The following is a 13,714-nucleotide window of genomic DNA, read 5'->3' as shown; positions in this document are numbered from 1 at the left end:
GCACCGTATTCTTTTTATATTAAAAGAAAGCTTTTTTGAGTAAAATGCTTTCAGGTATGGACAAAAACGGTTTCCCTGTCAGTTGATACAGTCTTTCCTCGCTCTCTTTCTGCCTTCTCTTCCCACACAAATCTCACAATACCTGTTCAACTGTTTTACTGTAACAACAGGCTCGCAGACACCTTAAGAATGGAGATGCAGAAGAAACATTAGCACAAACTGAGAGACAGAACTTTTGAGGCTAACTTGGGACAAAATAAAATGCATTTAGAGATCATCAATATGGCATCTGACAGAACTAAATTTGAATAGTGTTTGAGTCATCCTTCCGGTCAGACCCGTAAACAAATAAGAGCGTATGCTGTATTTACAGTGGGTGAATCCATGTGGTTCTTGTCTTTCATTAATATGGTATTTTCTTTACATGTGATTCACCTGTTATTCAGACGTGACACAAATAAGAGACGCTGCTGAAGTCGGACTCTCCGCTGCTACATTGCATTAAAATCGGAGCAGAAGAGGCCTGAGGGCAACAGAGGAATTCAGGCACTTCCATCAACCCGGGACTAGATGAGAGCTAAATCTACAGGTCTGTGTAATTATGAGTGCTCACTTTTCCTCCTCCAAACATAGTGGAAAGATCCATAATTCATTAAAGCAAAACTTGATGCATTACAGCTTGAAAGATGGACACATTTTCTGCCCTTCTTTTGAATGCATATGTTGTGTTTCTGCTGAGGACATTTCTGCTGAAGGTGGCTTTATGAATGTAGACACCATGGGGATGTCCCTGTCATTGAGGAAGTTGATATACCTGATTCAATGTCAGAGAACGGAAGGAGGCTAACATAAGTCAGGGACACATCTGAATTTGGAGCCATCAAACAGTTAAGGGAAACGATCAGAGTGTAATGGAAACAGGTCCAGTGGGAATAAATTCCCGGGAACAGGATAGGAAGGTGAATAAGAGAAGGATGAAGAGACGGAAACACAGAGAGGGGAGATTACGAGAGACTGAGAATATATGACCTAGTTATGCCTCGTATTTTGCATTCCTTAGTCTAGGTACCGGTAATTTTGTTTTTTTTCAGGCCAGAAGCTTGGATGGGAAGGAAGAGCAAAGTTTGAACTAAATGAGGACTACACTGTCGCAGTGCCGTTAGTCAGGTGGATTAACCCGCTCCCTCCCATGGCCAGGTTAGACAGAAAGACAGTCAGGATGCCAGACCGTCACAGCAGAGCAGGAGCATTCTCGTCTTTCACTTCCCATCTTCCAGCCTGCTCTTACGTCAGCCACCTAGACCACACGACTCTGCTGCAAACAGCACACCTGCTGGCGTCACAGTCCATCTGGCCCAGCTCCATCTCTGGCTCGGCTCTCCAAGCAGAAATGCAGGTCCGTTTACAACCTGGGCACACAGTCACCTGCAATATGGCAGTATCCATTTCACGCTTGCTGCTGGGAGAAAAGAAGGAGCGACTGCGGTATAGCCTGCTGCTGATAACAGATATCAAAGTGGCAAGAATCATGCATGTCTTATTAATGTTTAATTTGCTTTACATTGCAGGTTAAATGTTCCCTTGCTATGTCGTGGAGCGGATTTAATGTGTCTACATGTTGCTGACTAGTCAGAGAATTCTCTAAGGAATTTCTTAAACCCCTTAACTACAAATGCACGGCATCCACAAAGGGAACAATTTTGTGTTGTAATTGATGTGACAGGCCCTCTCACCTACTTTTCTTATGAAATCAGCATGAACATAAAACTGCACAATCATCAAAGCAGTGCTTGTAGTAGTGAGACAAAAGGCGCATCTCAATACCAGGACCTAGTTCTGTTCCCATCTTTACAAGTAATATATGTCAGCTGACAACATCAGTTGTTTGTTTTCCACTGTGTCCACACAACGTGGTAAATTACCGTTTTTTTTATAAAAGAAAATGTCATAGATGCACATATGAATCCCGTAGTTACTAAATGACAACATTCAGTCCTGCATCAACACCACATGCTTCAGTTACGTTTCTACCAGTGTTTATCTGGAAGGGCCACACAATGTAACTTAGTAGGTTCTCCAGAGCAGTAACGGGATCCCTTATGTGCATTATTGATGTCAGCGGTTCAAGGGAAACTGCATGAGCAACACTAAATGATGGTAATTAATATCAACAAGCAGTAATCCAACAAGCAACAAGGAAAGAGACAAACGGAAAAATTAATCCTGCCAAAACGCCCTTTCAGTCATGAATTTCAGAGAACAGAGTGCTTTTGACACCCCATCAACCTGAGCTGGAGGGAACTGCCATGGCTGTCCTACAAAGCTCCCTGAAAGCCTGCCACTAAATTCACTCACGAACTCTGGAAATGATGTGTCACGTGAAGGAAGTACACCAGCCTTGTGTTATTTGAAATTACAACAATAACTCTATATAATTCTATTCAGGGTCTATATTGTCTCCTGGTAGACACCAGCAGCGGGACATGCAGGCACTTGCCGTCCCTCTGCTCAGACACTCGCTTTTCCCGTCTGCCAGGTCGGACACAATCGCATCGCTTTTCAGAGAGTGGTCGACAGGTGACTAACCTGAATGGTGCACGTATATTCCGAATCATCCAGCAGTCTGACGGTGCAGCTGTATTCCCGATCAAGATTCCTGATGCTGCCACTCATGAATCGGCTCAACATCTTCTCAGAGAGTCGCTGCTCTGCGTCTAGGACCAGAACAATAAACTCAACACCAGCGTGCCAGTGAATGTCACATTGACCACAATCCCCGGTCCCCTAAGCTACCAGCAGCCACGGATTCAGCCGCCGAGGCGTGCACCATTGTTGTCCCGTTAAGTTTCCGTGCAGTGGGCCCGTGCTGGAGAGCAGAATCCAAGGATGCCCGCATCCAGATCCAGAAGGCAGCTCAGCCCTGTTGTGTGTCTGTGGCAGAGCCGAGGATTATCTCTCACCATTCACCGCCGCCACTTGAGCGAGCGGGCGGGTCCCAATGAAAACTGACGTCAAAGTGAGCCAACGGGAGTGTGTGTGGCGTTTTCGCTGCGCTTTAATAGCCAACATTGTTTTTCTTACCCCGCAATTTGTCCTGACACACTGCAGCTACCTATAGCTCAAGTAAATATAAACATTGTCTTCTGTTTGAGAAATATCCAAGTGAATGCAGGGTCATTTTTATTTATACTGCAAAACGGGTGTTTGTCTCATTGCCGTACCCAATTTTAACATAATGCTGGAATGATAAAAAATGCTTCCATCCAGAACACCCAGGCAACTTTTGGCTGAGAAGTATTCGTGAATAATCGGTGGGACTAAGCCTGAATACAATTCATCAAAAATCTCTTTGTGAAGAGCTCCAAACAATAGAAAATATACTTGAAGTGTCCTGTGGGGTTGATTAACTGACTTTCAACCAAAACCATGCCAGACTGACCTAAAAGCATTAGCCACGGTTTGTTTGAATATAAACAGTTTGATCAAGGTCAGGTATCCTGCAAGGGGGCAAGGCATTATGTATCGTACCTCTTCCTAGACCATGTTGGGTGAATATTGAATGTATTCTACTGTCACCTGCAGGCCAGTCATCGTTAGTGCGTTTTAAGCGCTACATTTCCACTCACTTATTTGAGTTACTCGTAGCAAAATGGACCAAATCATTATCACAATGCCGCCTTGCTTTTTTTTTACATGACAGTCCGATGTCTTTATTACAGCATACCAGCGAAATAATTATGTGTCAGCGTTAAGAATATTGCAACATTTGTAAAACTCTGTAAAACGCAGCCCATTCCTAGACTACACCTTGTGTGCCGTGACCCGGATTCGAACCGGGGTTGCTGCGGCCACAACGCAGAGTACTAACCACTATACGATCACGGCGAGCTAGCGGGGACTGGTGCTGCAGGCAGACATTTTGTGTATAAGACATACAGGTACGGGAAAGATGATATTGTTTATCTGATTTGGTTATTGGACAAAACGGTTAATACATTTCGTCTGAAGTCATGCAATTCAACGTTAACCTAGTCAAAAGAAGCAGGCACACACTTCTTACCTCAAGGTACTCCCTCAGGTTTTAAACGAACCCGAATTCAGCATCATACAGTATTAATTTGGTTGATGGTTAGTGTACGTGTAGTCTATCTATTCAATCAAAGTTTGTAATCCATTTAAACGTTTCATTTGACTAAGCTAGCAACAGAATGGCATGTTTTAAAAGACTGAGAATCAAATAGTAAGGAAAGTAGTGGTCTTTATTAGATACATTATTTACAGTAATATTAGTCTTTATTTGTTAAATTAGGCTAGCCAGCTCGCCATTGATGTAAAAGTATTTTACAATGTACAATGAAAATCAGTGGCTTTGAAAAGTAGTTAAGTGTTAATGTTTCTTCAGTGTTAAGATAAGAATTGATGGCTGGTAACGCAAACCAAACACAAACCCCAGTTATTCACTCATTCATTCATCATTACCATTAACCACAGATGATTTAGATGCATGATTCAGCATCACAATTTCAAACTAGTATTTACAAAATGACCAGCAGGGTCTAATGCCGAAGAGTGAAGTCTTGCAGTTCATTTTCATCGTTCTCTTCAGGTTCGTTGCTCCTTGAAACTGCAACTTCAGCAGCACACTCTGCCTTTCTGGTGAAAGGGCGACATGGACGAGCCGGAGTCTGATGCAGCCGTGGTTTGCTGCTTGAAATGTTGCCCATACTTTGACCAGAAGAACCTTCTTGTTTCTTGGCTGTTGTCCCATGATTCCTCGTGTACAGTTTACAGGAGGCCACCAGAGGCCTTCCTATGTCCACCTGTTGGCTTTCTGTCTGGCGCAGCTTACTGTCCATGTGAGTATAGTGTAGATCCACCTTGATGACCAGCGTTTTCTAACAAATGCAAATGATAAAACAAAATTACACATTTATTTTACAGTCTTTCTTGTAAATACTTGCTCTGTTTTGATTTAAATATATATTAAAAATAAAAACACTTCATAGGTACAGAATTGGGACACATATCATCAACTGCGTACCGTAAGCTTTTGAAGAGCACAAAGTCGCAGAGTACAGTCCGGGTTTTCAGATTTACTAAATAGTAGACTGTCCATCTCCTCTGACCTGCCAGGGCTGGAAAATATGTCTTCCATTGGCTAAGGATTTAAAGCATAAAATATGTTGTCAGCATCATCACAATTTTTAACCAACTATATAACATTTATCACTGTCAATAAACATGTCCTGTATTTACACTGGCCTGGCACTCACTGCTAGATATCCGCTATAACACGAATGCATTCATAAACCTGCCACTAGATGTCAGTATGGGCCAAGATTCTGCATGGCTGCGTTACACTAACAGCAATTACTAGCACTGCATCCTGCTTTGTATGTGGCTGCAGCAGGCTGGAAGTCCATATATGGGCAGAACTTCCTCAGACATGTGAAACACGTCATCAACGTCACATGACAAATTCCTGGTGACTCATGGAAAGAGGGTGAGCGACATGGAATTCATGATGTAGACTTAACTTGCAGTTTTTAAACTCAATGTTGAGTTTAGTAACTCTTAAAAAGACTAAATCTGACTGAAGTGATGTGTCAAAAAAAAAACAAAGGCAGTAATGTTAAAATTTCTGTATACTGTAAATTTACTTTTTACCTCTAGTGTGTTTCTGTGTGTGTTTATTAAAACAAAAGTGCCTTGGCTCAAGAATGTCACTGTATAGATCTTGTGTGGCTCCTATATGGATGAGAATAAAACTTGAAAGGATAGATTTTAAGTAAAAATTAAATATTTACAGGTATGCTACTCAGGGTGACGGTGCAGTCCTGGGTTCGGAGGCCTTTAGTCTTTACAGTGGCAAAAGCCACCAAGACATTAGAGAACAAAGCTGAGAAGCTGACTTCCACTTCTACTCCGCAAGCAAACATCAGCCTCTTCTTCGGTGGTAGTTCTGAAAGGATATATAAAAAAGTTTTTTTTTTTATTTCTTTTTTTCATGATGACTACATATAACATGCTCCACAAGTGTTTTAATACTGAGATAGAGAAGCTGATTTAGCCAAACCCTGGATTAAGCACATTAGGGACTTTCAGCCCTTCTGTTCATTTAAGCCGCAGACTTTTTATCATTCATGTCTGTGGACATTCTCAGATTAGCTGACTGCTCTATTATAAAAGGGTTTAGGTCAATTTGAGGAAGTTATGGTGTCAAAAGTCAACTTCCTTCCATTAAACAGGAAAATACTCTTTGTAAAACGAACCAGTTCCTTGTTTGATTTACAAAAACAGTGAAAATATCACAATCAACCACAATGTCTGCACTTGGTTTGTCACATGCTGTAGTGTAGGAGGTGTGGGTAAGAGTAAAGAGAACGATCTTAATCAAGGTGACATCAGATCACGAAGTGGAACTGGGTTTTACTTAATGGAAAATAAACTGTAATGTGGATGTATTTTACATATCCTTTCTGCAATGCGATTTGACCCAGAATTAAAAAAAAAAAAAAAACATAGAAAAAACGCATAACACAGACAAAACAAATGTTCCTTATTAACTCACCATTTGCTTGTCTCCAGCAGGCCTCTCGCTGGTGAAGCTCCCTTGTGTGGCCGGTGGTCCGAACTGGGTCTGCAAGGGATCGAGGTTCTTTCAGGGTGTGTTTGATCTCCACCTGCTGCTTGCCTTTGACTAGAGGGTCTCTGCTTAGATCTGGTGTAAAGAGAGAGGAGGAAAATACAGGTAAATATGATGCCTGTAAGAGCTGAAGACAAAACTCTACAGCAACTTTACATACAAATGTAATTATTTCCAGGGTGTCTTCCCCTTTTGTACTCAGTCAACTTTGACCAATAATGAGAACATCAACACTTCATGAACCAACTAAAATACTCTTTGGCTCATGGGGCTGCCTGAGTTTTGCAATAGCACGGAGAAAAAGTTCATCAGATTCACATGGCAGGCTTTGAGGAACTCAGGGAAATGTGAAACGATAGTAAATATTCACAGTAATTGACTGGCTAAATGTGTTTTGGAAAACCCCTATTCACCAGAGTAATTACATGCAAATGTAGGAATCATTTAAAAGGTTAAACAGGGTGGAATGGCTGGCCAGTAGTGAAACCATGGTAAAATAATTTAATATACATGTATTCTTGGCTTTTGAGAGGATATGGCATCAGGAATATTTGGGGCGAGCTGTCTTCGCTATAATGGATGAGCAACCAGCAGCTCATCATCGGCAGCTCTTTTTCCATCTCTAAATAAGTCCCGGACAAGATGAGCAGATATCAAAAACAGAGGCTTGGGATTTTTTTTAAGTGACTGCCCATAATGTGGCTCAAGGATTTCAAATAAGAAGTAAAAAGGGATGAAAACCTGTTTTAAGAATGTCACAATCATGGTTCATTTGTTCATCTAAATATATCCACAGACACACAGTTTTCTGTCAGCAGGCCGTCCTGTGAACCCATCAGCGCAGTGGCCGGGGTGCCCAAACGGCAGAGCAGCTGTCTTGCACTCTGCAGCTCTCAGGTTTCCTGCTGTTCTCTTGCCAACAGTGTGAATTTCCAGAGAATGAGGTCACATGCTAACGGTACCTCGAAAAAATTATTCAACCAGAGACCAATCAAACAGACAAACACACTCTCAAGACGGGACAACTTCATAACTCTGTCACAGCTATACTTACAAGTCCTGAGTAAACAACAATAAAGTGAGTTGCCAACAATTATAAAACGTGTCTGTGGTTCACTCCAGTGCACCAAAGAACAACCTGTTCCCTTCATATCTGTTTACCCCAAATCTACCACAACTGTGAACCTACTGAGTGGATGCAAGTGAAAATGATTTCAGTGACAAACAAGCTTATCTTCTTCTTCAAAGCATGGGTGATCAACTACACCTATCCTTGTTACAGCATCACTTTAGAATCATTTTAAGGCTGATACATTTTGGATTTATCATCACATTCTCAAAAACACAGTCTTTTTTTAATCAACTTACCCTCGGACACCTTCTCTAAGACATGTGTGACTTTCTCGGTCTGTAGGATGTGCTTGTTCAAGTATTTAGTGAAGATTCCAGTACTTTTCCCCCCATCCTGGACCTCGTACGCCTCAGCATCTTCACATCTGCATTAGTTAAAGGAAATGTTATTGAGAAAAAAAATAGATTGCAAAGGATTTAGTTCTGCTTTTTTAATAAACATAACTTTCCATTCCACAGCATGTTGACTGAAAAAATAGGTATTGGTTTTTGTATTTGTAATTAGATATTTAAAAAAGAGCTAATAAAAAGTACATACGTGGCATAACCGTAAACGGTGTTCCCACTGGGTCCCAATGGCATGATGACTGAAGCTATGCAATCCTGGTTGTACCTTCACAAGGAAAAATACAGTAAGCAATCAAAAGAAATCCTGATAACTAGCACATTGTGAAAAAATCTAATATTATGCACACACAGTATATACATATGTATAATACAGTATGTATAATCATCAGTTTACAAATAAATGTGAAAACACATGTCACTGTCTTCTATTAGTGAAAACATGAATGAACAACTGTGCCTACCATTTTCTACAGGTATCCAGAAGAATTACACTCAGTGCAGTCCGTCTTTGCTGCATACTGAGCATGATCCTCTGCACACAGACACAGTTTTCAGGTCGGTACGGTTGGGGAGCATCGACAGCCACCAAGTAATTCCTCCCAACACGCTCATATCCATGACCCGCATAGTAAAAAAGGCCTGTCGAGAGTGTTAAAATGCATCTAGTTACCACTTAACAATCATCACATTTTGCATTGAACACACACAATCCTTGTAATGTTTGAAGGTCCCACTCGGGAGAAAAACACTGATTCCTATACAGAATGACAAGTTTCAAAACTCTCTTTATTTTCCATCTTTGTTTCATTATTAGCAAGAGAAAGTGGAGAACAATAACAGAGAGTATCATTCTGATACAGCATGTCAGTTCTCTTGTCATTGCTTCTATATAGTCATCAATATCATTTCATATTACAGCTCTATCATTAGCGTATCTGTCTGCTGTATAATAACAGTAGTGGCCTTGTTCCCCTGAACAATATGACTTGTTCTTGAAGCTGTATGCTCTAGTTATTAATAGCTGAATGTCTTCATACACTTCAATGCCACCTATCTTTGTTGTTTAAAACTGTATTACTTATCACATGTCGAAAGACTTACATTTAGTTGATTGGTTGCCTAATTGTGAATGACCCTCTTCAAATACTATATAAGTTGCTCTCAAAGTGTTACAGGCACACAGGAAGTGAGATAAATAATATATGCGGTTAACAACGCCTACGGTTTTTTTTAGCCCTTGTCTGCCCACTCAACCATGCATATGTGAGAAACTACAGGTACAGTGAACCGCGCAGGGATTCATGACCGAGGACGCGAGGGCAGCAACAGATAAGAGCAACAACAATTGGGGGAAGAAGTTAAATTGTTATATTTTGAATCCCACAAAAATCTTGAAATAACTATGTTAGCTTTTCTCCAAGAACAAATTTGAAGTCATGAATCAACTGACAAATGTAGCGAATTTTGAGAAAAATAAAAAGAGGTCTAATTCTACTCACCATAAACTCCTCTGTCAAGGAGCTGAATGAACTTGTCAATAGCCGCCAGCATCTCCTCCCTGGTGAGATCCAGCAGGGAAACCACTCTGAAGCCAAGCTGCTGCAGGAGGTTGGCCAACTCATGTACATCCATAATGGGGGCCATTAAGGGAGGGTGATTGGAGTAATTCAAGTTGCCAATAAGTAGGGCAACTTTATCGGTGGCTAGAACAAAGATCAAAGTAGAATTCTAATTATAGCAGCAAAAGGAAATTCTCATACATAACGTGATCGTGTCCTACTGTAGCACACTAAAAATAGCACGGGTTGACAGAGTTTCTTTCCATAAAGCCATACCTGTGGGTGCTGCAGGGGGAAGCTGATCCGTTTGCACTAGAGGATATTAAAAAAAATAGGTGCACACAATTAGTTTTATAAACAAAAATCTATTTAGTGTACTATGATTTTGTCCAGAGGACACATACCAGGCAGTGCAATTAACAATTTCATTCAATTTTGTTGTGATCTGCACTGTACCTGCCACAACATAAGTTACAAACCGGAGAAACACTGCAAGAACTAGTTTCACTTTACATCACTTTCCTGTCGTGTGTCTTAAGGCTCGGATCAAGTACTATTTGGAGTCTAACTTCCTTGTTAGTCTTTAGAAATGGGAAAGTACCTGCTGCATAATGGAAATTACTTCTAAGTGCTAAATCAGTGGAATGAAAGGCATGGTAAAAAAACAGATTTTCTACTCAGCCATTTCATTGGAAATGGACTAAGTATGGTCTGAGGAAAAAAACAATGATACAACTGGGAAAAGACAAGAGTTTAACCAAGTTGATAAAAGTAGTTTCAGTTATGACTTACCAATGTCAACAACGACTGGTTCAGCCCACTTCTCCTCTAGCACGTTAGATATGGAGCACAGGTATGATCCTTTATGTTCGGCTGTTGCACGGTCGATCTGCAGGCACCACAGTTGATTATATTCCTACCATTGTTTGTCTTTCTGGCTATTCCCCCACATGTAAGATTACTCATACCATTGATATTAAACAGAGGGTGCATGATTCAGAGCACAGTAAATATTGCACAGTGTAAACAATCACTGTAAAAAAAAAAAACGTCCTCACCTGCAGCATGCCACTAGTCTTGTCCTGCAGCGGCAGTCCATTTCTGTACCACTGATAGTGGGGAGTGGGGATGCCAAAGGCAGCGCAGCGGAGAGTGAGTTTCGTACCTTGTCGGACTGTCTGGGCTTTAGGGTTGACAGCAATGTGTGGCTCACCCAGCCAGTTTTCTGGCAACCCTGGTGATGGATAGAGATTTAAACTCAAAGCAATGTGCTAGCAATGTGCATGAAACTGATTGATTGCCAGCTGACAGGCAGAGGCGATCTTGCAATATGCAATACAACAAAAAGGAAACAAAAGCACCACCCTACTACAATGTGAATCAACATAAGAATGCATACCTGATTTATCAATGTCCAACACCTTCACTTTCACCCAGTCGCTGAACACCCAGTTACAAAAGTGGTCATTCACGCGACACACATAGAGCTGAGTTTGTTTAGCTTTGATGGTCAAGTCTGCTTCCGTGCCTCCAGACACCTTGAAAACAAAACAAAATAATATTTTAACCAAGTACAGAAAGGTTCATGGTGAAAAGATTACGATTTTAGTTTTTCTGGATATGACTCGTTTCAGTTTGTCATTTTGACTAGCTAATTTGTCCTATATTTAAACTGTTGGTTTCATTGAGCTCAAGACAGCTGTGCACCAGAATAAACATGCACAAGCGAAGACAGACAGGGAAATTCACAGCAACACGTAATGGCCCCACACACAGTAGACGTTATATCCACGTGTAACAGTTATAAGTGTCATTCAAAATGCTCGAGTGTGTTTTGAAACCTTCAAAAGAAACTATACATTTCAATTTAAAAGCTTTTTGTAACTCAAACACATTATGCACAAGTGAAATCAACAAACCTCCTTTTCATCAGTGAACCACTGGTAGTTGAGGATACCTGTGCCCTCAGCACGGACACTCAGAGTCACCTTGTGGTTCTCAGGTACACACACAGAAACAGGATGGCGCACTATGACAATTTCTGAAAAAAATCAAGTGAGAATCTCAGTCAACTGAAATCATACCACGGTGTCTTTATTTTTTTAAAGTCCCTGAATATAGTAGTGTGGTGAAGAGACACATGCCCTACCGCGGATCATCATTGGACAGGGTTTGTTGCGGGATCCAGTCACCAGTGCATCTTCTTATTATTATTATAGCACAACAGACTGTAGGAAGTGGAGTCAAAGTGTTCAATTAGTATTTTTCAATAACTCCCTTTAGTGGGCTGCTGGCCCAAAACCGATGAAAACGCCACGTAATGAATGTCTAGCCTCTGGCACTAACTTTTCGTTTCTCGTGAAGTTTAACTAACGTTCAGGTTATACCGCAGTGAACAACAATGTAGTTTCGGTTAGAAATGCCACTAATTTAGACATCAATATGATCAGTGTTCAAAATTCTTTAAACGCGCATGTGTTAATGCATACCTGCCGTCAGCCTCGGACCAGTTGAGCAGCTGTCGGACCTCAGCCAGTAAATGTTTTCCTCTCAAGCTTCAACTTCATTTATATCTAGAAAACTCTCCCTTTCCCGGAACGAGGCAGTGTGCTCACACATTACCGGTAAGCCTATAATATGGGAGCATCTCATAGAATATAACCTTTGGCACACTGGAAAAATAGGGAGATTTTATTTTATTTTTAAATGGTACAGCTTTAATTTAATAATTGTCCAAACAGACGAACCCTGCACTGTATAGGTCCATGCGAATCAAGTAAGGGAAATGCAAGTGGAGCCACTTTTACATGCATTACGGTAACGATCGTTCTGACCCTTTTTCCTGTAAAATCTACAGGCTGAAGTTTAGGGAGATAAGACTGGACACACTCACTGTGTTTTCAATAGTCTAGATTTTGCATGATTTGTGTTTAAATTTCCTACAAAGATGTGAAATTAAATATTGTCACCATGTTGTGACGATGAATTATTCTATTCTTGGCTTATGTACACAAAAACAGCATTTCACTCCCACAAATTGCCCAACATCGTAGATCATGTGACCTTTACACAGGGAAATGCACTTGCATAATGTGTGTCAATCATGGTTAAGTGTCTTACAATAACAACACAATATTTGTGTACACATTTTAACATTTTAAGGGTTATGTCTTGAAATATATAGTAAGTAAGTGTTTATGATCCTTTATTGACCATTCATTGAAGCATTTCAATCACATCTATTCAATAATAGGTTTATTAATATTTACTTTGTAAAATGTGTGTATTTTCTGTATACTGTTAAGTATATCAGAATCAGAACACATACATGAATTTGATGAACTTGGTGAATGGTGCATAACAATAAACAATGAACACTGAGCAATAATCAAGACATCATTTAAAAATAGAAAAATATTAAAATGTACAGTAAAATATGGTACAGAAATAAACAAATAACAGTACGTTAAAACAAGTATAAAAGTGGCAAGTGTATTATTTTAATACAGAAACATGGGATGTGCAATATAAATGAATAGTTATATTATTTCTTAGTATCCCTGTCGCAATATATCTGGCCTGTTTACAAAACGTTATTAGTTTCTAAATTAAGATATTTGCCTGATTTGCGGGTGCTTTTTTTTGTTCTTTAAACTAGATTGTATTTTATTATTATTTTATTAAACCTTAATTTAACCAGGAAAGCCTAAAATTGATGTGAAACGTCAGCAGCAAGTGGATCTCTATGTTGTCACCATGTGTTGCAATACAAAGTGAGGGGGGCTGTCCCTAAGCGACTCTTGAGCAAAGCATAGGACTTAGACTATTGGTTGTGGTGGACATGTTTTGAAAGTCCACATCCACTCCACTACAGTGTCTCAAAGATGGGACACCATTTTTCCAACTTGTTAAGACAGATCAAAACCAAGCAGTGACATTTATATGACCATCGAGGAAGTTATTTTTATTAATATGTTCTGGTTTAAATGGTTAGCTTTTTCTTTCAATTTAGTTTGGTTTTTAGACTTCT

At 40.2% G+C, this 13,714-nt stretch overlaps 2 protein-coding genes across 3 annotated transcripts in view; both read right to left on the bottom strand.

Annotated features, from left to right (window-relative positions):
- Positions 1 to 2,688, bottom strand: part of frmd5a (FERM domain containing 5a) — a gene marked incomplete at its 5' end in the record, with an annotated part of 53,031 nt that extends 50,343 nt beyond the window's left edge. For both annotated transcript variants that reach the window (XM_079162621.1, XM_079162622.1), the window contains one exon: positions 2,587 to 2,688. In XM_079162621.1, coding sequence (XP_079018747.1) covers positions 2,587 to 2,688 — 102 coding nt within the window. The remainder of the gene's footprint in view (positions 1 to 2,586) is intronic.
- A 1,560-nt stretch (positions 2,689 to 4,248) lies between these two features.
- malt3 (MALT paracaspase 3) lies at positions 4,249 to 12,246 on the bottom strand. The gene is made up of 15 exons (XM_079162283.1): positions 12,174 to 12,246; positions 11,834 to 11,912; positions 11,604 to 11,725; positions 11,084 to 11,222; positions 10,743 to 10,918; positions 10,477 to 10,573; positions 9,961 to 9,996; positions 9,625 to 9,828; positions 8,587 to 8,764; positions 8,316 to 8,390; positions 8,015 to 8,142; positions 6,572 to 6,721; positions 5,808 to 5,962; positions 5,042 to 5,158; positions 4,249 to 4,895 (listed from the first exon to the last, which is right to left on the bottom strand). Exons 2-15 carry the CDS (start codon positions 11,844 to 11,846, stop codon positions 4,557 to 4,559), a joined length of 1,929 nt encoding a protein of 642 aa, XP_079018409.1. The 5' UTR covers positions 11,847 to 11,912; positions 12,174 to 12,246; the 3' UTR covers positions 4,249 to 4,556.
- Positions 12,247 to 13,714: the final 1,468 nt, after the last annotated feature.

Source organism: Pholis gunnellus (assembly GCF_910591455.1).
Source record: "Pholis gunnellus genome assembly, chromosome: 7".
Classification (NCBI taxonomy): domain Eukaryota; kingdom Metazoa; phylum Chordata; class Actinopteri; order Perciformes; family Pholidae; genus Pholis; species Pholis gunnellus.
The sequence above is the reverse complement of the archived record's forward strand: the minus strand, read 5'-3'. Positions and strand labels throughout refer to the sequence as shown.

Coding starts and splice junctions, on each gene's coding strand:
- malt3 (XM_079162283.1), bottom strand. Junction 9,829..9,960: donor TCCCCCTGCAGCACCCACAG/GTATGGCTTTAT, acceptor TCTTTGTTCTAG/CCACCGATAAAGTTGCCCTA. Junction 6,722..8,014: donor CTTAGAGAAGGTGTCCGAGG/GTAAGTTGATTA, acceptor TCTTTACACCAG/ATCTAAGCAGAGACCCTCTA.